This window comes from Aquarana catesbeiana, linkage group LG13 (genome assembly GCF_042186555.1).
Source record: "Aquarana catesbeiana isolate 2022-GZ linkage group LG13, ASM4218655v1, whole genome shotgun sequence".
Lineage (NCBI taxonomy): Eukaryota > Metazoa > Chordata > Amphibia > Anura > Ranidae > Aquarana > Aquarana catesbeiana.
The window spans coordinates 232,164,903-232,192,468 of NC_133336.1; the positions used below are offsets into that span (position 1 = coordinate 232,164,903).

Consider the following 27,566-nt stretch of genomic DNA (forward strand, 5'->3'; position numbering starts at 1 on the left):
TGCATATGTACTCAGTAGGCCTTAATGCAAAGTGGCATGGAAGCTATCAGCCTGTGGCACTGCTGAGGTCTTATGGAAGACCAGGATGCTTCAATAGCGGCCTTCAGCTCTTCTGCATGGTTCGGTCTCATGTCTCCCATCTTTCTCTTGGCAATGCCCCACAGAATCTCTATGGGGTTCAGGTCAGGCGAGTTTGCTGGCCAATCAAGCACAGTAATCCCACGGTCATTGAACCAGATTTTGGTGCTTTTGGCAGTGTGGGCAGGTGCCAAGTCCTGCTGGAAAATGAAGTCAGCATCCCCATAGAGCTCGTCTGCAGAAGGAAGCATGAAGTGCTCCAAAATCTCCTGGTAGACGGCTCCGTTGACCCTGGACTTAATGAAGCACAGCGGACCAACACCAGCAGATGACATGGCTCCCCAAATCAACACAGACTGTGGAAACTTCACACTGGACTTCAAGAATCTTGCAGTGTGTGCCTCTCCATTCTTCCTCCATACTCTGGGTCCTTGGTTTCCAAATGAGATGCAAAATTTTCTTTCATCAGTAAAGAGGACTTTGGACCACTGAGCAACAGACCAGGTCCGTTTTTCTTTAGCCCAGGTAAGTCGCTTCTGACGTTGTTTGTTGTTCAGGAGTGGCTTGACAAGAGGAATGTGACATTTGAAGTCCATGTCCAGGATCCGTCTGTGTGTGGTGGCTCTTGATGCACTGACTCCAGCCTCAGTCCACTCCTTGTGAAAGTTCCCAACACTTTTGAATGGCCTTTTCCTGACAATCCTCTCCAGGCTGCGGTCGTCCCTGCTGCTTGTGCACCTTTTTCTTCTACACTTTTCCCTTCCACATAACTTTCTATTAATGTGCTTTGATGCAGGACTTTGGGAACATCCAACTTGTTTTGCAATTACCTTTTGAGGCTTTCCCTCCTTATGGAGGGTGTCAATGGTGGATTTCTGCACTACTGTCAGGTCAGCAGTCTTTCCCATGATTGTGATTCCTACTGAACCAGACTGAGAGACAATTTAAAGGCTCAGGAACCCTTTGCAGGTGTTATGGCTTAATTAGCTGATTAAAGTGGAACACTTTGAGCCTAGAATATTGCACCTTTTCACAATATTCTAATTTTCTGAGATTGTGGATTTCGGGTTTTCATGAGCTGTAAGCCATAATCATTACAATTATGACAAATCGTGGCTTGAACTATCTTGCTTTGCATGTAATGAGTCTATCTCATATATTAGTTTCACAATATTCAAATTTTTCGAGTATCACCTGTACTTTTCTCTACCAAAAAAGTAGGGTCTCCACACCTCCCAGTGGTGACATCAAATGTGCTGATTATATGTGTTACACCGCTAAAGGCTTCCTCAGTAGGACTAAAGGCGTTGTAAACTCATATAAATATTACTGCCAGCCCCTCTGTTTTATCAGGCCATCCCACACCGTGTACATACTTGTATAAAATAATGCCTCTAAATAACTCAGATCTGTTCTGGATGGTCACGTGACCTCTGGCTACTCGCTTTCCCCGATCCAAGAGCTACAGCAGGAGGGGCTGAGCAGACAGCACCATGGTCACATGACCTCCCCGGCGCCGTGGTCACGTGACCTCAGAGGGGATTTTGGCCTCTCCCACTGTAGCCCATAGATCAGGGGAGAAGAGTGGGCTGAGGTCACATGACCGTCCAGAAAAGATCTGAGATAAGTTATTTAAAGGCATAATTTCATACAAACATGTACACCAGGGGTCCTCAAACTTTTTAGACAGGGGGCCAATTCACGGTCCCTCAGACTGTTGGGGTGCCGCACTATAGTTTAAAAAAATATGAACTAATTCCTATGCACACATCTTATATGTAGTGCAAAAAAAACCAGGAAATAACAGTACAATATTTAAAATAAAGAACAATTGTAATCAATATGAACTTATCAGTATTTCACAGACTCCCCTCATTACAGAACCACTCCCAATCACAGACCCCCCCTCCCCATCACAGACTCAGCCCATAACAAAGCCCCCCATGACAGATCCCCCCATCACAAAGCCCCCAACACAAACTTCTCTCTATCACAAAGCCCCACATAACAGATTCCCCCATATCACATACTTCCCCCATCACAGATACCCCCATAAGAGACGGCCCATCACAGACTTTCCCCATAACAGACTCCATCATCACAGATCCCCCCATATCACAGTCCCCCCATATCACAGATCCCCCCCATCACAGACTCCCCTGTCACAGATCCCCCCATATCAGTCCCCCCCATAGCACAGACCCCCCCCTATAACAGACTCCCCCATCACAGATCCCCCCATAACAGACTCCACCATCACAGATCCCCCCATAACAGACTCCCCCATCACAGATCCCCCATATCACAGATCCCCCCATAACAGACTCCGCCATTACAGATCCCCCCATAACAAACTCCGCCATCACAGATCCCCCCATAACAGACTCCCCCATCACAGATCCCCGCATATCACAGATCCCCCCATAACAGACTCCGCCATCACAGATCCCCCCATAACAGACTCCCCATCACAGATCCCCCCATATCACAGATCTCCCCATCACAGACTCCCCCATCATAGACTCCCCCATCACAGATTCCCCCATCACAGATCCCCCATATCACAGATCCCCCCATATCACAGACTCCCCCCATATCACAGACTCCCCCATATCACAGATCCCCATCACAGATCTCCCCCATATCACAGACTCCCCCATATCACAGATCCCCCATATCACAGATCCCCCATCACAGATCCCCCATCACAGATCCCCCATCACAGATCCCCCCATATCACAGATCCCCCATCACAGATCCCCCATCATCACAGATCCCCCATCACAGATCCCCCATCACAGATCCCCCATATCACAGATCCCCCATCACAGATCCCCCATCACAGATCCCCCCATATCACAGATCCCCCATCACAGATCCCCCATCATCACAGATCCCCCATCACAGATCCCCCATCACAGATCCCCCATATCACAGATCCCCCATCACAGATCCCCCATATCAAAGATCCCCCATATCACAGATCCCCCATCACAGATCCCCCATCACAGACTCCCCCCATATCACAGATCCCCCATATCACAGACTCCCCTCATCGATATTACACTGCCGCCCCTTGTATAATATCACAGCACTCCCACTCCCCTCTGTTACCTGTATCACACAAGACACGAAGCATGGTAGGTCCGGACAAAGGGCGGGACTTTGCAAGTGAAAGGCAGGTGATTGCTTCCTGGGACCGCCCCGATGCCTAGTAACCAATCACCTGCTTCTTAACACAAAAGGTCCTTTGTCCAGACCTGTCATGTTTCCTGTCCTATAAAAGTAGCAGAGGGCAGGGGGAGTGCTGCGATGTTAAAGGGGCAGTCCGCGGGCCAGATAAAAAATGCTGGAGGGCCAGATTCGGCCCGCGGGCCGTAGTTTGAGGACCCCTGATGTACACAGTATAGGATGGATTGGTACAACAGAGGGGCTGGCAGTAATCTTTCTTTAACTTTACTGCCAGCTACTAATGAAGGCAAGAGGGGAGGAGCGGCAAACACATACAGGCACTGACAGGCAAGGAGGGAGGGGGAGAGAGGAGAGCAGCAGGTTGACGGAGGCATGTAACCTGGCCACGGTAATCATGGATCAGCAGCACACTAAGAACAGGCAGGATCAACCTGTTTTTTTTTTTAAGCATAGAAAGGGACAGATTCGACACCACAAGCGCTGTGCTGTTTAACCTACTATAAGGGAACAGGATCTCTTTTTTAATTTTTTTATAGGGTTTCAACCTATTTAAATTGTATTGAGAGCACTATTTCTTTTATTGCTTTTGCATGAGTACTGAGAGGAGGAGGTTAAACAGAAGCTTCAGTCCATGTGTCTGTGCCTGTGATTGATGTTCAAATTTACAGATATATTTTTATGTGCATCTACTTCTTATGAAGTGAACAGAAACACGTCAAATTTTTAGGATGCATTTTTCATCTTTATCATACAGGATAGTACTTGGAATATCTTTAACCTGTATGAAATGTATCATGGAATCGTTAAAAAATCAGCTTGACAACATTGTATCTGCTTTTTATGCAATGTAATGAGAATTGTATTTTTATTCCTTAATAAATTTGTACATCATGTATTTATGTGGCGATGTGTGTTGCTCCTCATTTAAAATCTCAGGGCAAACCTATGATTTTTTAGATACTTCACTCCCAATCTCCTAGTGGCATCACTAGGGTTGGTGTCACCTGGTGTGATAATAAGTGGTGTCCCCCCCCCCCCCTAGCCTGTCACAGTACTCTGTCCTGCCACTGAGGAGTGACAGCAGGACAGGGCAGTAGGGCACTGAGTGAGCAGGCTGAGCGCATTGGCGCGGCTCTCCTCCCCCAGCCTGCCACAGTGCTACTTGATGGTGTCACCCCTCTTGTGGGTGTCACTCGGATGCTGTTCGCACCTTTGTAGCAATGCCACTGCAATCACCGCTTGATCAATAAATGTGCAGTTCTCTGATTACATCTCTTTTACAATTTTCTTGGTTGGTTTCTAGATTATCTCATCCTGCAGACCCCACTAGCCATAGTAGAAGGCGATCACCTGAGCCTGAGATGTCGCAGTGGGGACAAATACAAAACCGATGAAGAGACTATCTTTTACAAGGATGATGAGAAATGGGTCATCACAGACGACATCTTACATATTCCAAATGTCACCACGGCTGCAACTGGAAAATACAAATGTCACAAATATTTTAGACTTGTTCTTGCGTTTGATAAATGGATATCTGCTGAAGAATATGTTACTGTTCAAGGTATACTATATCTTCATTTGTGCTTTTGAATCTCTGTCCAAAAAGCTTTTTTGGTATTCATTATTTCTTTACTTTACATTTTTATGTAATAGCAATGCATCATGTCAAATAAAACTGAGCCACTCACTTCAGACTCTGCACCAGAGGAGCTTACACTCTAATGTCCCCCCACAGTCAGACACTATTATTATTATACATTTATATATCTCTGACATATACAGTGCTTTGAAAAAGTATTCATACCGGGCAGCACAATGGTGTAGTAGTTAGCACTTTCCCCTAGCAGCTAAAAGGGTCGCTGGTTCAAATCCCAACCATGGCGCCACCTGCCTGGAGTTTGCATGTTCTCCCAAATTCTAAAGACATGCTGGTAGGTTAATTGGCTGCTGTCTAAATTGGCCCTAGTATATGAATGTGAGTTAGGGACCTTAGATTGTAAGCTCCTTGAGGGTAGGGACTGATGTGAATGTACAATGTATATGTAAAGCGCTGTGTAAATTGATGGTGCTATATAAGTACCTGAAATGAATAAATATCCATTGAAATTTTCCACATTTTGTCATGTTACAACCAAAAGCGTAAATGTATTTTATTGGGATTTTATGTGACAGACCAACACAAAGTTGCACATAATTGTGAAGTGGAAGGAAAATGATCAATGGTTTTCACATTTTTTTACAAATAAATAAGTGAAAAGTGTGGGGGGGCATTTGTATTCAGCCCCCCAGTACTCTGATACCACTAACTAAAATCTAATGGAACCAATTGCCTTCCGAAGTCACCTAATTAGTAAATAGAGTCCACCCGTGTGTCATTTAATCTCAGTATAAATAAAGCTGTTCTGTGAAGCCCTCATAAGTTTGTTAGCGAACATCAGTGAACAAACAGCATCATGAAGGCCAAGGAACACACCAGACAGGTTAGAGATAAAGTTGTGGAGAAGTATAAATCAGGGTTAGGTTATAAAAAAAAATATCCCAAGCTTTGAACATCTCACGGAGCACTGTACAATCCATCATCCGAAAATGGAAAGAGTATGGCACAACTGCAAACCTACCAAGACATGGCCGTCCACCTAAACTGACAGGCCGGGTAAGGAGAGCATTCATCATAGAAGAGCCAAGAGGTCCATGGTAAGTCTGGAGGAGCTGCAGAGATCCACAGCTCAGGTGGGAGAATCTGTCCACAGGACAACTATTAGTCGTGTTCTCCACAAATCTGACCTTTATGGAAGAGTGACAAGAAGAAAGACATTGGTGAAAAAAAACCATAAGAAGTCCTGTTTGCAGTTTGTGAGAAGCCATGTGGGGGACACAGCAAACATGTGGAAGGAGGTGCTCTGGTCAGATGAGACCAAAATTCAACTTTTTTCCTCCACCACAAAACGCTATGTGTGGTGGAAAACTAACACTGCACATCACCCTGAACACACCATCCCCACTAGGGATGAGCCCGATATTCAAATCAAATATCGAGTGTTCGCCTGTTTGCCGAACAGCGAACAATAAGCGGTGTTCGTGGCACATTTGAAAGCTGCCGAATCACTGTTAAAGTCTATGGGACACTAACATGAACAATCAAAAGTGCTAATTTCCAAAGGCTTATATGCAAGTTATTGTCATAAGAAGTGTTTGGGGACCCGGGTCCTGCCCCAGGGGACATGGATCAATGCAAACATTTTTTTTTTTAAACTGACGTTTTTTCAGGAGCAGTGATTTTTTTTAATGCTTAAAGTGAAACAATAAAAATGAAATATTCTTTTAAATATTGTGCCTGGGGGGTGTCTATAGTATGCCTGTAAAGTGGCATATTTTTCCCGTGTTTAGAACAGTACCACAGCAAACTGACATTTCTAAAGGAAAAATTGTCATTTAAAACTGACCACAGCTGTAATGAATTGTCGGGTCTCGGCAATATAGATAAAAGTCATTGAAAAAAAGAGCATGGGAACCCCCCCCCCAGTCCATTATCAGGCCCTTTGGGTCTGGTATGAATATTAAGGGGAACCCCGAACCAAAATTTAAAAAAAAAATTGCGTGGGGGGGTCCCCCCCTAAAATCCATACCAGGCCCTTCGGGTTTGATATGGAAATTAAGGGGAACCCTGCACCAAATTTAAAATAGCGTAGGGGTCCCCCCAAAATCCATACCAGACCCTTATCCGAGCACATAACCTGGCAGGCTGCAGGAAAAGAGGGGGGGCGACGAGAGAGCGCCCCCCCTCCTGAACCGTGCCAGGCCACATGCCCTCAACATGGGGAGGGTGCTTGGGGTAGCCCCCCTAAGCACCTTGTCCTCATGTTGATGGGGACAAGGGCCTCATCCCCACAACCCTTGCCCGGTGGTTGTGGGGGTCTGCGGGAGGGGAGCTTATCGGAATCTGGAAGCCCCCTTTAACAAGGGGACTCCCAGATCCCGGCCTCCCCCCCCCCCGTGTGAAATGGTAACAGGGTACAAGTTCCCCTAGCATTTCACAAAAAAAGTGTCAAAATGTTAAAAAAGACAAGACACAGCTTGGGACAAGTCCTTTATTAAAAAATAAAAAAAATAAAAATGTCCCACGATGTCCCTTCATCTTCTTATATCGCTCCGCCGACGGACCGAAAAATTAAAAAAATAAAAGGCGCCACCAATCCGCCTCCATGGGAGGCTCCCGTCATGTGACGCTTCTTCGCCTTTGACAGTTCTTATATAGCAGACGGCGGGGCCACCCGGTGATGTACCCAGTTGACCCGCCCCCTCTGACGCCACGGGGACTTTCCCATGGATTCCCCATAGTGTCAGAGGAGGCGGGGTCACCCATTTTATGTAACCGGGTGGCCCCGCCCCCCTCTGACACCACGGGGAAGCCATGGGAAAGTCCCTGTGGGGTCAGAGGGGGCAAATCATTTTTTTTTTTAAATTGGCGCAGGGTTCCCCTTAATTTTCATATCCTTAATTTCCATATCAAAAAGTCCCTCCACCTTTCCAAAAAATGCATCGGTGGAAATTCGGGTTGCACCGATATCGGTATCAGTGCCGATACTAAGAATTTGTATGAGTATCAGTACTTGCGCAAATGCTCCGATACCTGAAACCAATACTTTCAGGCTCAGTTCTTTCAGCTGACAGCGGGATTCCCCCACTGGCAGCTTAAATGTAAAAAAAAAAAAAAAAAAAAAAAAAAAAGCTGGCAATTATCGGTTGTTAAAGCAGAGTTCCACTTGTTTTTCAGTTTTTTAAAAGTCAGCAGCTACAAAAAGTTTATCTGCTGACTTTTAATAAACAGACACTCACCTGTCCCATGGTCCAGCAATGCGGCCGCCCGAAGCCCCTCTTTTCTCCCCCTCCTCTCTGCGGTGCCGTCAAAGCAACTGAGGGCACCGGCTGTGACAGCTTGCTGCTTCACGGCCGTGAACGCACTGCGCATGCGTGAGTCACACTGCACTCTCCTAGTGGCTAGGCAATCTTCTGGGACCTGTGACGTGTCTCAGAAGATTGCAGAGAGGGAGGGGCTGCCTAGGGGCAGAGGAGGAGTCACCTAGGCAGCCAGAAGACGGAAGAAGAAAGTGGGACAGGAAGTACCTGTAAAAACCAGGTACCCACTTCCCCTCCAAAATAAATTACATGCCAAATGCAAGGAGAGCTTAAAGCGGAACTTTCACTTTTGGGTGGAGCTCTGCTTTAAGGAGCGGGGCCGCCACGTCCTTAACAACCGATGACTCATTCAGCTGTCAGTGGTGTTCCCCTTTGACAGCTGGAGTGTAAACAAAGTCCCGGCAATTGGAGCTTTCAAAAAAAAAAAACAGCCACGAAATGTTTATCAACAACATCGCTCAGCCGCTGAAATGGAAAGATAAAAAGAAAAATTGTTTCATTTTGTATCTTTCTGTTTACTCATCTACAGATCAAAGGGATGAACTTCAATCTGATGAAGTCCGTTTAAAGCAACCAGTCAAGTATAAAAAAAAAGAAAAAACATTTTTTTAATTAAATGTTCCTCTGTTTAACCCCTTATAATCCCTTAAATTACTCTAATCAGCCCTAAGTAACTCCTTATTCTCCCTCTCCATTTAATTTTTATTTTCATGCTGATTTTGTTTGTTATTATTTTTATACCTTTAACATATATTTACACGTTCTCCATTGTCCAAGTGTTGAGTAATCCATTGGGCAGAAAAATACTTTTTACAAAACTAGAATTTTTAATCATTTTTTATTTTCATTAGCTCACTAAAAAATATTGAATACAATACCAGATTTTCATGTAAGTCTTTTTGAACCTGATTAATTTTTAATATGTGTTCTAGAGTTGTTCCCAGAAATAAGAGTTGATCCAGCACTCCCTGTGAATGAGGGCGAGCCGATGACATTGGTTTGTGTGACCAATCCTGTTCAAAGTAGTACCATCCTCTTATATACATTTTATAAAGACTCTGAGATTATCAGAAGTGCTGATAGGAAGACCAGTTATGTGATTGGTAAAGCCGGAGAAGAGAACACAGGAAGGTATCAGTGTTCTGTACAATCCCAGGATGGAAATGTTAGAAGAAAGAGCCCTGAAGCCCACATCCTCGTACAAAGTGAGTGCAAGCTCCGATACTCCTTTATGTTATTTTCACTTCATTCTTGATTAATGTACCATCAGGGCTTTTTTTCTTAGAGAATAGTTGCAGGTACCCCCCCCCCCTTCCAATTCACCCCTTCTCTCCACCCCCTACCAACCCTAGAGCACCATCCCTTGGTTCTACCATCCTACCCACCTCCAATTAACACTCCTTTTAGAGAGTGCAGAGCCAAGTAACATTTTGAGTCCACATCCTCATACAAAGTGAGTGCAAGCTCTGATACTCTCTTTTGTTATTTTTACTTCATTGTTTATATAAGTACCATCAGGGCTTTTTTTGTCAGAATAGGGGCACCTATCCCTCCCCCCGCCAAGTCCCCTCTTGTCTCCACCCCCTACCCACCTCAGAGCACTGTCCCTTGGTTCTACCAATAAAGGAAGGGTGATCCCTGGAAGTCACACATCTATGGTGTCCTGCTGCAATGAATGGAGTGGAAACCTCAGCCTGGATTCCTACCAGGCCACGCCCCCAACGCATTTCAGTAAGCTCCGCGGGTAGAATGAAACGCGTTTGTGTCGTGGCCTGGTCGGAGTCCAGGCTGAGGTTGCCACTCCATTCATTGCAGCAGGCCACCATAGATGTTACGACTTCCAGGGGTCACCCTTCCTTTCCTTGAACCTTTGCAGGAGCCAGGACAGGCTCCATCCCCTGTCAGCATTCTAGCAGCTGTTGTCTACATACCCCCCCTATGGAGCCTGAGCGGCCCACACATTTTGCTCACATCACCTTGGTTCTACCACCTACCCACCTCCCAGTACAGCCCCTTTTAGAGAATGCAGAGCCCAGTAACATTGGTGATGCTAAGTAATTTGTTTGGAATTTGTTGTCACAATAAATCCCCCGTATCCAGCAACAGTAGACCCCCCCAGCAACAATAGATTCCCTTCCCTTCAGTTTTTCAATCACCTTTTTCTGTCACTTTTTAAATAGCTTTTTTTTTTTTTTCTTCTTTGGTTCCTTCAGGCTATCAATTAAGGGGAGTGGTTAATTGCTCACATGTGATTGCAGCCTATATAACTGTGTGTAGGACTCATCCTGAGCCTGCTCATTGTGAGGCTGTAGGAACTTAGACCAAGTGGAACTGGTCTAAGTGGTGAGTTAAAACCAGAGTTAGTGGAAGTGGTCTAAGTGGTGAGTTAAAACCAGAGTTAGTGGAACTGGTCTAAGTGGTGAGTTAAAACCAGAATTTAAAACAGGAGGTTATAACAGGGGTCATAGTACCTGTGTAGTGTGAGTACATAAGTGTTGTCTGAGTAGTGTGTGTGGATCGTTAGTACTTGTGTATTGTGTACTGTATACTTGAGTATTGTGAGTGCACGTAGGTCTGCGACTGTTCTGCGATTGCACGTAGGTCTGTGAGTACCTGTGTATTGTCTTGTTGTGTACCTGTGTATTGTCTTGAGTATTAGTGCCAGGAAGCTAGCTATTAGGTAATTTGGACAGGGTAAAATCCCCAATCCTCACTAAATTTAATAGGTACGATGCCCGGCGGGTGTGGAGAGGTGACTCTTTGTACATCTTGCTGCATGTATGCGTTCCTTGATCATCCAATCGAGGGCGAATACTGCTGTGCAAAATGTAAGCACATTGTTTCCCTGGAAGCCCAGGTTCTGAATCTGGGGAAGCAACTGTCAGCACTGAGAAGTCCCTCCATACTAAAGGAGAGCCAGGAATGTACACGGCAGGTACCGGAAGGGGCCAGCACAGAGGCGGGTGGAGACAAAGAGGTGCAGGCACTAGCAAAGAGTAGATGAGTGACAGTCAGGAGGGGTAGAGGGGGAAGTGCCAGGGAGGCCGATCCAGGACTGGAGCATCCCAATAAGTACGCTCCATTGAGTGACATTGGTGAAACCAGTCAGGGACCAGCACTGCTGGAGCTGAGGGACTCTCCTAACTGCCGGGGGAAGAACTCCTCCAGTGAGAGTGGGGGGGCAGCAAAGGGAAAGGAAAGACAGATTCTGGTGATAGGGGACTCAATTCTTAGAAGGACAGAGAGGGCAATCTGTAACCAAGACCTGAAGCGCCGAACAGTATGTTGTCTACCGGGCGCTCGGGTTCGGCACATCACGGATCTTGTGGACAGATTACTGGGAGGGGCTGGGGAAGACCCGGCTGTCATGGTGCACGTTGGCACCAATGACAAAGTCAGAGGCAGGTGGAGTGTCCTAAAGAAGGATTTTAGGGACTTAGGAGCTAAATTGAGGAAAAGGACCTCCAAGGTAGTATTCTCAGGAATACTACTGGTGCATGGAGCCACACCAGAAAGGGAGAGGGAGATTAGGGAAGTAAACAAGTGGCTGAAGAGCTGGTGTAATAAGGAGGGGTTTGGGTTCCTGGAGGACTGGGCCGACTTCGTCGGTAACCGGTACTATAGAAGGGACGGACTGCACCTAAATGAGGAGGGTGCAGATCTGCTGGGAATGAAGATGGCCAAAAAGTTAGAGGGGTTTTTAAACTAGGCGATGGGGGGGAGGGTCCAGAGGCAGAGATAGCCAGCGCGGAAGATATTCCAGAAGGTAGTATTGGGGGCATTAGTGGTAGGTTAACCAAAGCACAAAAACACAAGGTGAGTATAGTAGCAAGTCCTAGTTGCAGTCTCAAAACACCCAATATGAGGACAATATGCGACCGGTCTAAACTATGTGGCATGTTCACCAATGCCAGGAGCATGGCGGACAAGATGGGTGAGCTAGAGATACTGTTGTACGAGGAGGATTTGGATTATGTGGGAATTTCAGAGACCTGGTTCAACAGCTCTCATGATTGGCTGGCAAACTTTCAAGGGTATACCCTATACCGCAAGGATAGAGAGGGTAAAAAAGGGGGAGGGGTATGCCTATATATCAAGATTAATGTACAAGTGAATGTGAGAGATGACATCACTGAGGGAGCTAGAGAGGAGGTGGAATCCTTATGGGTAGAGCTCCAAAGGGATGAAGCTAAGGGGAAAATAATACTGCTATAGGCCCCCTAACCTGAGGGAGGAAGTAGAGATGGATCTCCTATCACAAATTGGATTAGCAGCAAAGATGGGAAGTGTTATCATAATGGGGGATTTTAATTATCCAGACATAGACTGGGCGGAGGGAACCGTGCATTCATTTAAGGCTCGCCAGTTCCTTAATGTCTTGCAGGACAATTTTATGGGTCAGATGGTAGACGCACCAACTAGAAATAAAACATTACTGGATCTATTGATTACCAACAATACAGACCTGATCACGGATGTGGAAATACCGGGCAATTTAGGTAACAGCGATCACAGGTCAATTAGTTTCAGTATAAATCGCACAAATAGGAAACATAAAGGGAATACAAAGACACTGAATTTCAAAAGAGCCAACTTCCCTAAACTACAAACCTTGCTAAAAGGCATAAATTGGGATAAAATATTAGGAACAAAGAATACGGAGGAGAGATGGGTTTGCTTTAAGAGCATATTAAATAAGGGCATTAGCCAATGTATCCCATTGGGTAATAAATTTAAAAGAGCGAACAAAAGTCCTGGATGGCTTAACTCCAATGTAAAAATGCATATAAAAGCAAAGGAGAAGGCCTTCAAAAAATACAAGGTTGAGGGATCATCCTCAGCCTTCAGACTTTATAAAGAATGCAACAAGAAATGTAAGGGTGCAATTAGGACAGCTAAGATAGAACATGAAAGACACATAGCGGAGGAGAGCAAAAAAAATCCCAAGAAATTCTTTAAGTATGTAAACAGTAAAAAAGGGAGGACAGACCATATTGGCCCCATAAAGAATGAGGAAGGACATCTGGTTACAAATGATGGGGAGATGGCGAAGGTATTGAATTTATTCTTCTCCTCAGTCTTCACGAGTGAATTGGGGGGCTTCAGTAACCAAAACTGCAGTGTTTATCCTCATGACACAATACAGGAAGCACCTCCATGGTTAACAGAGGACAGAATTAAAATTAGACTTGAGAAACTTAACATTATTAAATCACCGGGACCAGATGGCTTGCATCTGAGGGTACTTAGGGAACTCAGTCAAGTGATTGCCAGACCGTTGTTCCTAATTTTTACAGATAGTCTACTGACTGGAATGGTACCAGCTGATTGGAGAAAAGCCAATGTAGCACCAATATTTAAAAAGGGCCCAAAATACATCCCTGGGAATTACAGACCAGTTAGCCTAACATCAATAGTATGTAAACTCTTGGAGGGGATGATAAGGGACTATATACAAGATTTTAGTAATAAGAACGGTATCATTAGCAGTAATCAGCATGGATTCATGAAGAATCGTTCTTTCCAAACCAATCTATTAACCTTCTATGAGGAGGTGAGTTGCCATCTAGATAAAGGAAGGCCCGTAGACGTGGTGTATCTGGATTTTGCAAAAGCATTTGACACAGTTCCCCATAAACGTTTACTGTACAAAATAAGGTCCGTTGGCATGGACCATAGGGTGAGTACATGGATTGAAAACTTGCTACAAGGGCGAGCTCAGAGGTTGGTGATAAATGGGGAGTACTCAGTATGGTCTGGGGTGGGTAGTGGGGTTCCCCAGGGTTCTGTGCTGGGACCAATCCTATTTAATTTGTTCATAAACGATCTGGAGGATGGGATAAACAGTTCAATCTCTGTATTTGCAGATGATACTAAGCTAAGCAGGGCAAAAACTTCTTCGCAGGATGTGGAAACCTTGCAAAAAGACCTGAACAAATTAATGGGGTGGGCGACTACATGGCAAATGAGGTTCAATGTAGAAAAATGTAAAATAATGCATTTGGGTGGCAAAAATATGAATGCAATCTATACACTGGGGGGAAAACCTCTGGGGGAATCTAGGATGGAAAAGGACCTGGGGGTCCTAGTAGATGATAGGCTCAGCAATGACATGCAATGCCAAGCTGCTGCTAACAAAGCAAACAGAATATTGGCATGCATTAAAAGGGGGATCAACTCCAGAGATAAAACGATAATTCTCCCGCTCTACAAGACTCTGGTCCGGCCGCACCTGGAGTATGCTGTCCAGTTCTGGGCACCAGTCCTCAGGAAGGATGTACTGGAAATGGAGCGAGTACAAAGAAGGGCAACAAAGCTAATAAAGGGTCTGGAGGATCTTAGTTATGAGGAAAGGTTGCGAGCCATAGGTGTGCGCAGCCTATTGCATTAGGGTGTGCACCCCAAAGCTCAAACACACATGAACACCACCTGCTGCCACATGGAGGAGGCTCTGATGGTGGGAGACAGTTTATGCTACATGCTACACTCTACATACGAGTGTAGTGTGTTCCTATAATTGAACCTAGCCTTTAATATAATTGGGGCATTTACACTGGCTACTGGTGCCACTCCTGGATAATGCTAATGCACATGGGGTGATTAGGGTATGATTAGGGTGTGCCCAGGCACACCCAGCACACCCTGTGCGCACACCTATGTTGCGAGCACTGAACTTATTCTCTCTGGAGAAGAGACGCTTGAGAGGGGATATGATTTCAATATACAAACACCGTACTGGTGACCCCACAATAGGGATAAAACTTTTTCGCAGAAGAGAGTTTAACAAGACTCGTGGCCACTCATTAAAATTAGAAGAAAAGAGGTTTAACCTTAAACTACGTAGAGGGTTCTTTACTGTAAGAGCGGCAAGGATGTGGAATTCCCTTCCACAGGCGGTGATCTCAGCGGGGAGCATTGATAGCTTCAAGAAACTATTAGATAAGCACCTGAATGACCGCAACATACAGGGATATATAATGTAATACTGACACATAATCACACACATAGGTTGGACTTGATGGACTTGTGTCTTTTTTCAACCTCACCTACTATGTAACTATGTAACTATGTAACAACAGTCCCACCTGCAATAAAATCCCCCCCCCCCCCAGTAATTAGAAGATCCACCCCAGCAACAACATATCTCCAGCAGCCAGCAACAATAGACCTCTCTCTCAACAGTAGCTCCCTCCCAGCAACAATTGACCCCCTCCCAACAACAATGGACGTCCTACAATGAAATAACCTGAGTAACAATATATCCACCCCAGCAACAATATGTCTCCGAGCAGCCAGCAACTATAGACCCCATCCCTCAACAGTAGCTCCCTCCCAGCAACAATTGACTTCCCAGGTAACAATAGATCCCCACCAGGAACAATGGACCTCCCTAGCAACAACAGACCCCCACAGCAATAGATCCCCCAGCAGCCAGCAATAATAGACCCTCCAGCACAACTCAGCTCTCCTTTGTATTATATACATTCGGTGCTGTAGTTGCCAGAACTGTGCTCCCCCAAGTTCCTGCTGAAAAAAACCCTGTGTACTGCGTATTGTAGCAGTTGTGTTCCTGCTGGGGCACATACTGCATGGCACATTGTACAGCATGAGTGCTCAACCTGTGGCCCTCCAGCTGTTACGGAACTGCAAATCCTATTAGACATTGCTAGGCTGACAGTTACAAGCATGACTAACAAGGGCAGAGGCATGATGGGACTTGTAGTTCTGCAACAACTGGAGAGCCACAGGTTGAGCACCCATGATGCACAGGGTACACGAGAAAGACCAGCAGGAGGAGGAGGACTTCCTTGCATCTTAGGGACCAAGCTATCTAGACACTGTCCCTGTGAGGTCACAGTCGGCGTATGTCGGCCAAGGAGTATGATTGACATGGGGCCCTCCATCTCCCCCCACTGAGAACCACTGCCCCTCTTGCCCCCCCCCCCCCCCCCACTGAGCACCACTGCCCCCCCTTGCTCACCACACTAATGATCATTCACTTTATTCATTCACAACTGAGGCATAGTAAACTTTGTTTACTATGCTTCGGTTTATGAATGAACAGGAGCTGCTCAGCACAGAGCACTTCCCATTCATTTACTGCCCAGTGGAGATGAGGCTACAGAGAAAGGGACTGTGAATCTCTGTTTAGATCCCTGAAATTTACCAAAACCCCCTAACAGCTCTCCTAAAAAAAAAAATTGTAAAAAATTAAAATAAAAAATACTGACATCGTCCACAAATCTACTGACACCAAACTTTTCCCTACTGCCACCATTCACTTCAGAGAGGGGGGATAATGAACTGAGTCTTTGCCCCTGGTGAAAGAATGTCTAGCTTCACCATTGCACCATCAACAATAAAAGGCAGTTTTACACACTGTACATTCACATCAGTCCCTGCATGCAAAGAGCTTACAATCTAAGAGCCCTGTCTCACACACATACATACACACTATAAGCAATTTAGACAGCAGCCATCTAACCTCCAATTAAACGACCAGCATGTCTTTAAAGTATGGGAGGAAACCAGATTAACCAGAGGAAACTCACACAAATATGTACATGGAGACTGGCAACATCCCCAGCAGCAGGTGATCGTGGCCAGTGCTCACTCGCTCCTCATCCATTCCTTGCTGAGGCAGAGCCTACTGGCTGCTGCTGGGTTTGCTTGTAATGTGATTGGCCAGCACAGGGGCAGGGGGAGTGGCCAGCTTGTCAACGGTGCACGTGGACACAGCAATAACAGGTGTATGCAGATAGATCCGAGAGTGCAGCATGGAGGGCAAGTCGCAAAAATGTAATGTGTGCTGCTGACTGTGCCCCCTGTGCTGCCTGTAGATTTTATTTAGACTTTATTTATCTCCTTCTTGGACAGGACACCCTGAGGCTGACAAGCTGATATAACTGAGTTGCATTGTGAAAATGAATGACTCTGGGTGCAGATGAGAGTTACATTTTGGAAAGCCTCTTCACTACGCAACTCTCATCCCCACCCAGAGTCATCCATTTTCACAATGCAACTCAATCATCTTCATCCCCGCCCAGAATCTACTCCATCCCTCCAGTCTCCACAACGCATCGCCACCCACGCCCAGCACCATCCATCCCTCCAGTCACCACAACACATCGCCACCCACGCCCAGCACCATCCATCCCTCCAGTCACCACAACGCATCGCCACCCACGCCCAGCACCATCCATCTCTCCAATCTCCACAGCGCATCTCCACCCACGCCCAGCACCATCCATCCCTCCAGTCTCCACAGCGCATCTCCACCCACGCCCAGCACCATCCATCCCTCCAGTCTCCACAGCGCATCTCCACCCATGCCCAGCACCATCCATCCCTCCAGTTACCACAACGCATCGCCACCCACGCCCAGCACCATCCATTCCTCCAGTCTCCACAGCGCATTGCCACGCAGCCCAGCACCATCCATCCCTCCAGTCTCCACAACGCATCGCCACCCACGCTCAGCACCATCCATCCCTCTAGTCTCCACAACGCATCGCTACCCATGCCCAGCACCATCCATCCCTCCAGTCTCCAATGCAAGTGGGTGCACCGAAGGACTCAGTGGAATGGCCTGTGGGTGGATTCGGTGGGATGACCAGTGGGCGGGCCCTGGAGAATGTTGGGGGTCAGGCCCCAGGGTGCCCAAGCCTAAAGCTGTGTAAGGGGCCCCAACATTTCTGATGGCTGCCCTGGTCGCATCAGTCTTGTCACCAGAGGAGCTTACACTCTAAGCTCTACCATATCCATACACCAAGATTATACATGCATACTGTTCTGGCGGCCCTTGGGTGTGCGGGTAATAACTTTGTATGGGTGAACTAACCCTTTAAGCTATAAACCTTATTATCTGGTGTGCAGTGTACTTTTCACTTCATCTTGTATGAGTATTATATCAGTAAACCAAACCCTAACCCAATAACAAAGTCAAAAATATAATCATGGTGATGAATTTTTCTGCTAGTGAAATGTATGATATGGTGGCCCTCATAGATGCTTACATTTGATTCTACAGCTGGGTAGAATTGGTTGAAAGAAAAGATAGGTTAGGTCACATTTTGTCTTATGCAAGTAATAAAAGTATACACATTGTAAATTTTTCCTATAATTTACAGATCTGTTCTCTAGACCCGAAATACAAACTGGTCCTTACTCTATACGTGAAGGTGATGCCATGATAGTAACATGTCACACCAGGCTTAACCCTCTCAGACCTGGCACAGAGCTGCACTATACTTTCTACAGAGATGGATGGACTGTGCGGGGATACAATGTATCTGATACATACAGAGTGCGGTCATCTCAGCTGGAGGATTCTGGGAATTATACCTGTGAAGTGAGGACGGCGTCTGACACAGTGAGGAAGAACAGCAACACACAGGGCCGGATTAACATAGGGGCTTTAGGAGCTGCAGCTCCAGGCCCCTGCCTTAAAATCGGCCCGCCCAGCCAGCAGTATAAGCCTGATTTTCTCGTGTCCATAAACTTCTAGGGGACAGGAGAAGCTGTGTGTAAATGGAGGGGTGTCTGGCTGCATCTGTGTTGGCTCACTGTGGTTATTACAGCGTCACAGTGCACAGTCCCCCCCCTACACAAATGGCTCTGCCTTCCCCCTCCCCTCTCTCTTCTCTCTGTGTGCAGTGAAGGAGCCGTGTGGGCGGGGAAATTATGAACAGAGCAACTGCAGCCGGTGTCTTGTCAAATACAGTCCCCTATCATATAGTGTCCGCCCTGTACTGCGCAGGCGCAGTACGGAGGACAAACGAGACGCCGAAAGTCTCTGAAGTTTAACAGCTGATCATCAGCTGTACACAGCGCCTGCGCTTTTATTCTCACCCTATGTCCAGGTTCATTCCCTACTATCCAAGTGGACATAGAGTGAGAATAAATAGTTGCCGAGCGCAGCGAGGCCGTGCCCGAAGCGTGGCGAGCGAAGCGAGCCCGCGAGGGGCCCTCTTACACAGCCATCGCTAACAAGTGCCGAAGCGCCGTGTACAGCTGATGGTCAGCTGATCAACTTCGGACACTTTCGGTATCTCCTTCTGCTCCGTACTGCGCAAGCGCTGCGCATGCGCAGTACGGAGCGGACACTATCCGATAGGAGGACAGTATATGTCAGAACACCGGCAGATAGAAGGTGAACTGAACAGATATCTGAGTGATAAGCTTCCGACCATCCAAGTGTGAGCTCAGTGACTGGACTCTTATCTCCCTTCTCTCCCCCTCTTTTACCTTTATCTTCAGCAATGGCTCTTATAACTGCAGTCAATATGTAGACTCGGCTCCTTGTGCTTTTAGGTGGGTTCACACTGCTTTGCTGTGTTTTGGCCCATTGCTGGTGTATCCGCAGTTTTCCTGCGTTTTACCCACAGTCCTATTGATTTCTATTAGGTTGCATGTTTTTTCTGAAAGCGCACCAAAATCAATAGGACTGCAAGCTAAAACTGCAGATACACAAGCAGTGCGCCCAAACTGCAGCACACCAGTGTGAGCCCAAAGGCTGTACACACCCCCCTCTATAGAACTTGGTCTGATCAATACTGCTGGCATTCATTTTACACACAACCATACCATCCCAGATCAGGAGGGGTGAGGGCTCCAGGGATTTGTTTGACTATGCAGGCCCTACCCATCCTGGAAGTGTCCTGGAGGGAGTGGCAGGCTGCTGGTGACAAATGGCACACTGTATCTGGTGACTGGCTGAAGGTGACAAGTGGCACACTGTATCTGGTGACCGGCTGCTGGTGACAAGTGACACACTGTATCTGGTGACAGGCTGCAGGTGACAAGTGACACGCTGTATCTGGTGACAGGCTGCAGGTGACAAGTGACACGCTGTATCTGGTGACAGGCTGCAGGTGACAAGTGACACGCTGTATCCGGTGACAGGCTGCAGGTGACAAATGGCACACTGTATCTGGTGACCGGCTGCAGGTGACAAATGGCACACTGTATCTGGTGACAGGCTGCAGGTGACAAGTGACACGCTGTATCTGGTGACAGGCTGCAGGTGACAAATGGCACACTGTATCTGGTGACCGGCTGAAGGTGACAAATGGCACACTGTATCTGGTGACAGGCTGAAGGTGACAAATGGCACACTGTATCTGGTGACAGGCTGCAGGTGACAAGTGGCACACTGTATCTGGTGACAGGCTGCAGGTGACAAGTGACACGCTGTATCTGGTGACAGGCTGCAGGTGACAAATGGCACACTGTATCTGGTGACCGGCTGAAGGTGAAAAATGGCACACTGTATCTGGTGACCGGCTGAAGGTGACAAATGGCACACTGTATCTGGTGACAGGCTGAAGGTGACAAATGGCACACTGTATCTGGTGACAGGCCGCAGGTGACAAGTGACACGCTGTATCTGGTGACAGGCTGCAGGTGACAAGTGACACGCTGTACCTGGTGACAGGCTGCAGGTGACAAGTGACACACTGTATCTGGTGACAGGCTGTCAGTGGCAAGTGGCACACTGTATCTGGTGACCGGCTGAAGGTGACAAATGGCACACTGTATCTGGTGACAGGCTGCAGGTGACAAGTGACACACTGTATCTGGTGACAGGCTGTCAGTGGCAAGTGGCACACTGTATCTGGTGACCGGCTGAAGGTGACAAGTGACACGCTGTATCTGGTGACAGGCTGCAGGTGACAAGTGACACGCTGTACCTGGTGACAGGCTGCAGGTGACAAGTGACACGCTGTATCTGGTGACAGGCTGTCAGTGGCAAGTGACACACTGTATCTGGTGACAGGCTGCAGGTGACAAGTGACACGCTGTATCTGGTGACCGGCTGCAGGTGACAAGTGACACGCTGTATCTGGTGACAGGCTGCAGGTGACAAGTGACACACTGTATCTGGTGACAGGCTGCAGGTGACAAGTGACACGCTGTATCTGGTGACAGGCTGCAGGTAACAAGTGACACGCTGTATCTGGTGACCGGCTGCAGGTGACAAGTGACACGCTGTATCTGGTGACAGGCTGCAGGTGACAAGTGGCACACTGTATCTGGTGACAGGCTGCAGGTGACAAGTGGCACACTATCTGGTGGAAGGCTGCTGGTGGTAAGTGACACACTGTATCTAGTGGTAGGCTGTGGTTGGCAAGTGGCACACTGTATCTGGTGACAGGCTGCAGGTGACAAGTGACACGCTGTATCTGGTGACAGGCTGCAGGTGACAAGTGACACGCTGTATCTGGTGACAGGCTGTCAGTGGCAAGTGACACACTGTATCTGGTGACAGGCTGCAGGTGACAAGTGACACGCTGTATCTGGTGACAGGCTGCAGGTGACAAGTGACACGCTGTATCTGGTGACCGGCTGCAGGTGACAAGTGACACGCTGTATCTGGTGACAGGCTGCAGGTGACAAGTGGCACACTGTATCTGGTGACAGGCTGCAGGTGACAAGTGGCACACTATCTGGTGGAAGGCTGCTGGTGGTAAGTGACACACTGTATCTAGTGGTAGGCTGTGGTTGGCAAGTGGCACACTGTATCTGGTGACAGGCTGCAGGTGACAAGTGACACGCTGTATCTGGTGACAGGCTGCAGGTGACAAATGGCACACTGTATCTGGTGACAGGCTGCAGGTGACAAATGGCACACTGTATCTGGTGACAGGCTGCAGGTGACAAGTGACACGCTGTATTTGATGACAGGCTGCAGGTGACAAGTGGCACACTATCTGGTGGAAGGCTGCTGGTGGTAAGTGACACACTGTATCTAGTGGTAGGCTGTGGTTGGCAAGTGGCACACTGTATCTGGTGACAGGCTGCAGGTGACAAGTGACACGCTGTATCTGGTGACAGGCTGCAGGTGACAAGTGACACGCTGTATCTGGTGACCGGCTGCAGGTGACAAGTGACACGCTGCATCTGATGACAGGCTGCAGGTGACAAGTGACACGCTGTATCTGGTGACAGGCTGCAGGTGACAAGTGGCACACTATCTGGTGGAAGGCTGCTGGTGGTAAGTGACACACTGTATCTAGTGGTAGGCTGTGGTTGGCAAGTGGCACACTGTATCTGGTGACAGGCTGCAGGTGACAAGTGACACGCTGTATCTGGTGACAGGCTGCAGGTGACAAATGGCACACTGTATCTGGTGACAGGCTGCAGGTGACAAGTGACACGCTGTATTTGATGACAGGCTGAAGGTGACAAGTGGCACACTGTATCTGGTGACAGGCTGCAGGTGACAAGTGGCACACTATCTGGTGGAAGGCTGCTGGTGGTAAGTGACACACTGTATCTAGTGGTAGGCTGTGGTTGGCAAGTGGCACACTGTATCTGGTGACAGGCTGCAGGTGACAAGTGACACGCTGTATCTGGTGACAGGCTGCAGGTGACAAATGGCACACTGTATCTGGTGACAGGCTGCAGGTGACAAGTGACACGCTGTATTTGATGACAGGCTGAAGGTGACAAGTGGCACACTGTATCTGGTGACAGGCTGCAGGTGACAAGTGGCACACTATCTGGTGGAAGGCTGCTGGTGGTAAGTGACACACTGTATCTAGTGGTAGGCTGTGGTTGGCAAGTGGCACACTGTATCTGGTGACAGGCTGCAGGTGACAAGTGACACGCTGTATCTGGTGACAGGCTGCAGGTGACAAATGGCACACTGTATCTGGTGACAGGCTGCAGGTGACAAGTGACACGCTGTATTTGATGACAGGCTGAAGGTGACAAGTGGCACACTGTATCTGGTGACAGGCTGCAGGTGACAAGTGACACACTGTATCTGGTGACAGGCTGCAGGTGACAAGTGACACACTGTATCTGGTGACAGGCTGTCAGTGGCAAGTGGCACACTGTATCTGGTGACCGGCTGAAGGTGACAAATGACACACTGTATCTGGTGACAGGCTGCAGGTGACAAGTGACACGCTGTATCTGGTGACAGGCTGCAGGTGACAAGTGACACACTGTATCTGGTGACAGGCTGCAGGTGACAAGTGACACGCTGTATTTGATGACAGGCTGCAGGTGACAAGTGGCACACTATCTGGTGGAAGGCTGCTGGTGGTAAGTGACACACTGTATCTAGTGGTAGGCTGTGGTTGGCAAGTGGCACACTGTATCTGGTGACAGGCTGCAGGTGACAAATGGCACACTGTATCTGGTGACAGGCTGCAGGTGACAAATGGCACACTGTATCTGGTGACAGGCTGCAGGTGACAAGTGACACGCTGTATTTGATGACAGGCTGCAGGTGACAAGTGGCACACTATCTGGTGGAAGGCTGCTGGTGGTAAGTGACACACTGTATCTAGTGGTAGGCTGTGGTTGGCAAGTGGCACACTGTATCTGGTGACAGGCTGCTGGTGGCAAGTGACACGCTGTATCTGGTGACAGGCTGCAGGTGACAAGTGACACGCTGTATCTGGTGACAGGCTGCAGGTGACAAATGGCACACTGTATCTGGTGACAGTCTGCAGGTGACAAGTGACACGCTGTATTTGATGACAGGCTGAAGGTGACAAGTGGCACACTGTATCTGGTGACAGGCTGCAGGTGACAAGTGACACACTGTATCTGGTGACAGGCTGTCAGTGGCAAGTGGCACACTGTATCTGGTGACCGGCTGAAGGTGACAAATGGCACACTGTATCTGGTGACAGGCTGCAGGTGACAAGTGACACGCTGTATCTGGTGACCGGCTGCAGGTGACAAGTGACACACTATCTGGTGGAAGGCTGCTGGTGGTAAGTGACACACTGTATCTAGTGGTAGGCTGTGGTTGGCAAGTGGCACACTGTATCTGGTGACAGGCTGCAGGTGACAAGTGGCACACTATCTGGTGGAAGGCTGCTGGTGGTAAGTGACACACTGTATCTAGTGGTAGGCTGTGGTTGGCAAGTGGCACACTGTATCTGGTGACAGGCTGCAGGTGACAAGTGACACGCTGTATCTGGTGACAGGCTGCAGGTGACAAATGGCACACTGTATCTGGTGACAGGCTGCAGGTGACAAGTGACACGCTGTATTTGATGACAGGCTGAAGGTGACAAGTGGCACACTGTATCTGGTGACAGGCTGCAGGTGACAAGTGACACACTGTATCTGGTGACAGGCTGTCAGTGGCAAGTGGCACACTGTATCTGGTGACCGGCTGAAGGTGACAAATGACACACTGTATCTGGTGACAGGCTGCAGGTGACAAGTGACACGCTGTATCTGGTGACAGGCTGCAGGTGACAAGTGACACGCTGTATCTGGTGACCGGCTGCAGGTGACAAGTGACACGCTGCATCTGATGACAGGCTGCAGGTGACAAGTGACACGCTGTATCTGGTGACAGGCTGTCAGTGGCAAGTGGCACACTGTATCTGGTGACCGGCTGAAGGTGACAAGTGGCACTCTGTATCTGGTGACAGGCTGCAGGTGACAAGTGGCACACTGTATCTGGTGACAGGCTGCAGGTGACAAGTGGCACACTGTATCTGGTGACAGGCTGCAGGTGACAAGTGGCACACTGTATCTGGTGACAGGCTGCAGGTGACAAGTGGCACACTATCTGGTGGAAGGCTGCTGGTGGTAAGTGACACACTGTATCTGGTGACAGGCTGCAGGTGACAAGTGACACGCTGTATCTGGTGACAGGCTGCAGGTGACAAATGGCACACTGTATCTGGTGACAGGCTGCAGGTGACAAGTGACACGCTGTATTTGATGACAGGCTGCAGGTGACAAGTGGCACACTGTATCTGGTGACAGGCTGCAGGTGACAAGTGGCACACTATCTGGTGGAAGGCTGCTGGTGGTAAGTGACACACTGTATCTAGTGGTAGGCTGTGGTTGGCAAGTGGCACACTGTATCTGGTGACAGGCTGCAGGTGACAAGTGACACGCTGCATCTGATGACAGGCTGCAGGTGACAAGTGACACGCTGTATCTGGTGACAGGCTGCAGGTGACAAATGGCACACTGTATCTGGTGACAGGCTGCAGGTGACAAGTGACACACTGTATTTGATGACAGGCTGAAGGTGACAAATGGCACACTGTATCTGGTGACAGGCTGCAGGTGACAAGTGACACACTGTATCTGGTGACAGGCTGCAGGTGACAAGTGGCACACTGTATCTGGTGACAGGCTGCAGGTGACAAGTGGCACACTGTATCTGGTGACCGGCTGAAGGTGACAAGTGGCACACTGTATCTGGTGACAGGCTGCAGGTGACAAGTGACACGCTGTACCTGGTGACAGGCTGCAGGTGACAAGTGACACGCTGTATCTGGTGACAGGCTGTCAGTGGCAAGTGACACACTGTATCTGGTGACAGGCTGCAGGTGACAAGTGACACGCTGTATCTGGTGACCGGCTGCAGGTGACAAGTGACACGCTGTATCTGGTGACAGGCTGCAGGTGACAAGTGACACACTGTATCTGGTGACAGGCTGCAGGTGACAAGTGACACGCTGTATCTGGTGACAGGCTACAGGTAACAAGTGACACGCTGTATCTGGTGACCGGCTGCAGGTGACAAGTGACACGCTGTATCTGGTGACAGGCTGCAGGTGACAAGTGGCACACTGTATCTGGTGACAGGCTGCAGGTGACAAGTGGCACACTATCTGGTGGAAGGCTGCTGGTGGTAAGTGACACACTGTATCTAGTGGTAGGCTGTGGTTGGCAAGTGGCACACTGTATCTGGTGACAGGCTGCAGGTGACAAGTGACACGCTGTATCTGGTGACAGGCTGCAGGTGACAAGTGACACGCTGTATCTGGTGACAGGCTGTCAGTGGCAAGTGACACACTGTATCTGGTGACAGGCTGCAGGTGACAAGTGACACGCTGTATCTGGTGACAGGCTGCAGGTGACAAGTGACACGCTGTATCTGGTGACCGGCTGCAGGTGACAAGTGACACGCTGTATCTGGTGACAGGCTGCAGCTGACAAGTGGCACACTGTATCTGGTGACAGGCTGCAGGTGACAAGTGGCACACTATCTGGTGGAAGGCTGCTGGTGGTAAGTGACACACTGTATCTAGTGGTAGGCTGTGGTTGGCAAGTGGCACACTGTATCTGGTGACAGGCTGCAGGTGACAAGTGACACGCTGTATCTGGTGACAGGCTGCAGGTGATAAATGGCACACTGTATCTGGTGACAGGCTGCAGGTGACAAATGGCACACTGTATCTGGTGACAGGCTGCAGGTGACAAGTGACACGCTGTATTTGATGACAGGCTGCAGGTGACAAGTGGCACACTATCTGGTGGAAGGCTGCTGGTGGTAAGTGACACACTGTATCTAGTGGTAGGCTGTGGTTGGCAAGTGGCACACTGTATCTGGTGACAGGCTGCAGGTGACAAGTGACACGCTGTATCTGGTGACAGGCTGCAGGTGACAAGTGACACGCTGTATCTGGTGACCGGCTGCAGGTGACAAGTGACACGCTGCATCTGATGACAGGCTGCAGGTGACAAGTGACACGCTGTATCTGGTGACAGGCTGCAGGTGACAAGTGGCACACTATCTGGTGGAAGGCTGCTGGTGGTAAGTGACACACTGTATCTAGTGGTAGGCTGTGGTTGGCAAGTGGCACACTGTATCTGGTGACAGGCTGCAGGTGACAAGTGACACGCTGTATCTGGTGACAGGCTGCAGGTGACAAATGGCACACTGTATCTGGTGACAGGCTGCAGGTGACAAGTGACACGCTGTATTTGATGACAGGCTGAAGGTGACAAGTGGCACACTGTATCTGGTGACAGGCTGCAGGTGACAAGTGGCACACTATCTGGTGGAAGGCTGCTGGTGGTAAGTGACACACTGTATCTAGTGGTAGGCTGTGGTTGGCAAGTGGCACACTGTATCTGGTGACAGGCTGCAGGTGACAAGTGACACGCTGTATCTGGTGACAGGCTGCAGGTGACAAATGGCACACTGTATCTGGTGACAGGCTGCAGGTGACAAGTGACACGCTGTATTTGATGACAGGCTGAAGGTGACAAGTGGCACACTGTATCTGGTGACAGGCTGCAGGTGACAAGTGGCACACTATCTGGTGGAAGGCTGCTGGTGGTAAGTGACACACTGTATCTAGTGGTAGGCTGTGGTTGGCAAGTGGCACACTGTATCTGGTGACAGGCTGCAGGTGACAAGTGACACGCTGTATCTGGTGACAGGCTGCAGGTGACAAATGGCACACTGTATCTGGTGACAGGCTGCAGGTGACAAGTGACACGCTGTATTTGATGACAGGCTGAAGGTGACAAGTGGCACACTGTATCTGGTGACAGGCTGCAGGTGACAAGTGACACACTGTATCTGGTGACAGGCTGTCAGTGGCAAGTGGCACACTGTATCTGGTGACCGGCTGAAGGTGACAAATGACACA

At 48.5% G+C, this 27,566-nt stretch overlaps 2 protein-coding genes across 5 annotated transcripts in view; both read left to right on the top strand.

Annotated features, from left to right (window-relative positions):
- Nucleotides 1–5,327, top strand: part of LOC141116943 (high affinity immunoglobulin epsilon receptor subunit alpha-like) — a 57,986-nt gene extending 52,659 nt beyond the window's left edge. The window contains exon 4 of one of the 2 annotated variants that reach the window (XM_073609459.1): nucleotides 4,574–5,327. In XM_073609459.1, coding sequence (XP_073465560.1) covers nucleotides 4,574–4,863 — 290 coding nt within the window. In that variant the 3' untranslated portion in view covers nucleotides 4,864–5,327. The remainder of the gene's footprint in view (nucleotides 1–4,573) is intronic. The other variant, XM_073609458.1, reaches the window with a different exon arrangement.
- A 3,630-nt stretch (nucleotides 5,328–8,957) lies between these two features.
- Nucleotides 8,958–27,566, top strand: part of LOC141116940 (Fc receptor-like protein 2) — a 48,294-nt gene continuing 29,685 nt past the window's right edge. The window contains exons 1-2 of one of the 3 annotated variants that reach the window (XM_073609453.1): nucleotides 8,958–9,395; nucleotides 18,321–18,575. In XM_073609453.1, the coding sequence (XP_073465554.1) occupies nucleotides 9,179–9,395; nucleotides 18,321–18,575 (472 nt within the window). In that variant the 5' untranslated portion in view covers nucleotides 8,958–9,178. The remainder of the gene's footprint in view (nucleotides 9,396–18,320; nucleotides 18,576–27,566) is intronic. The other 2 variants (XM_073609452.1, XM_073609454.1) reach the window with 2 other exon arrangements.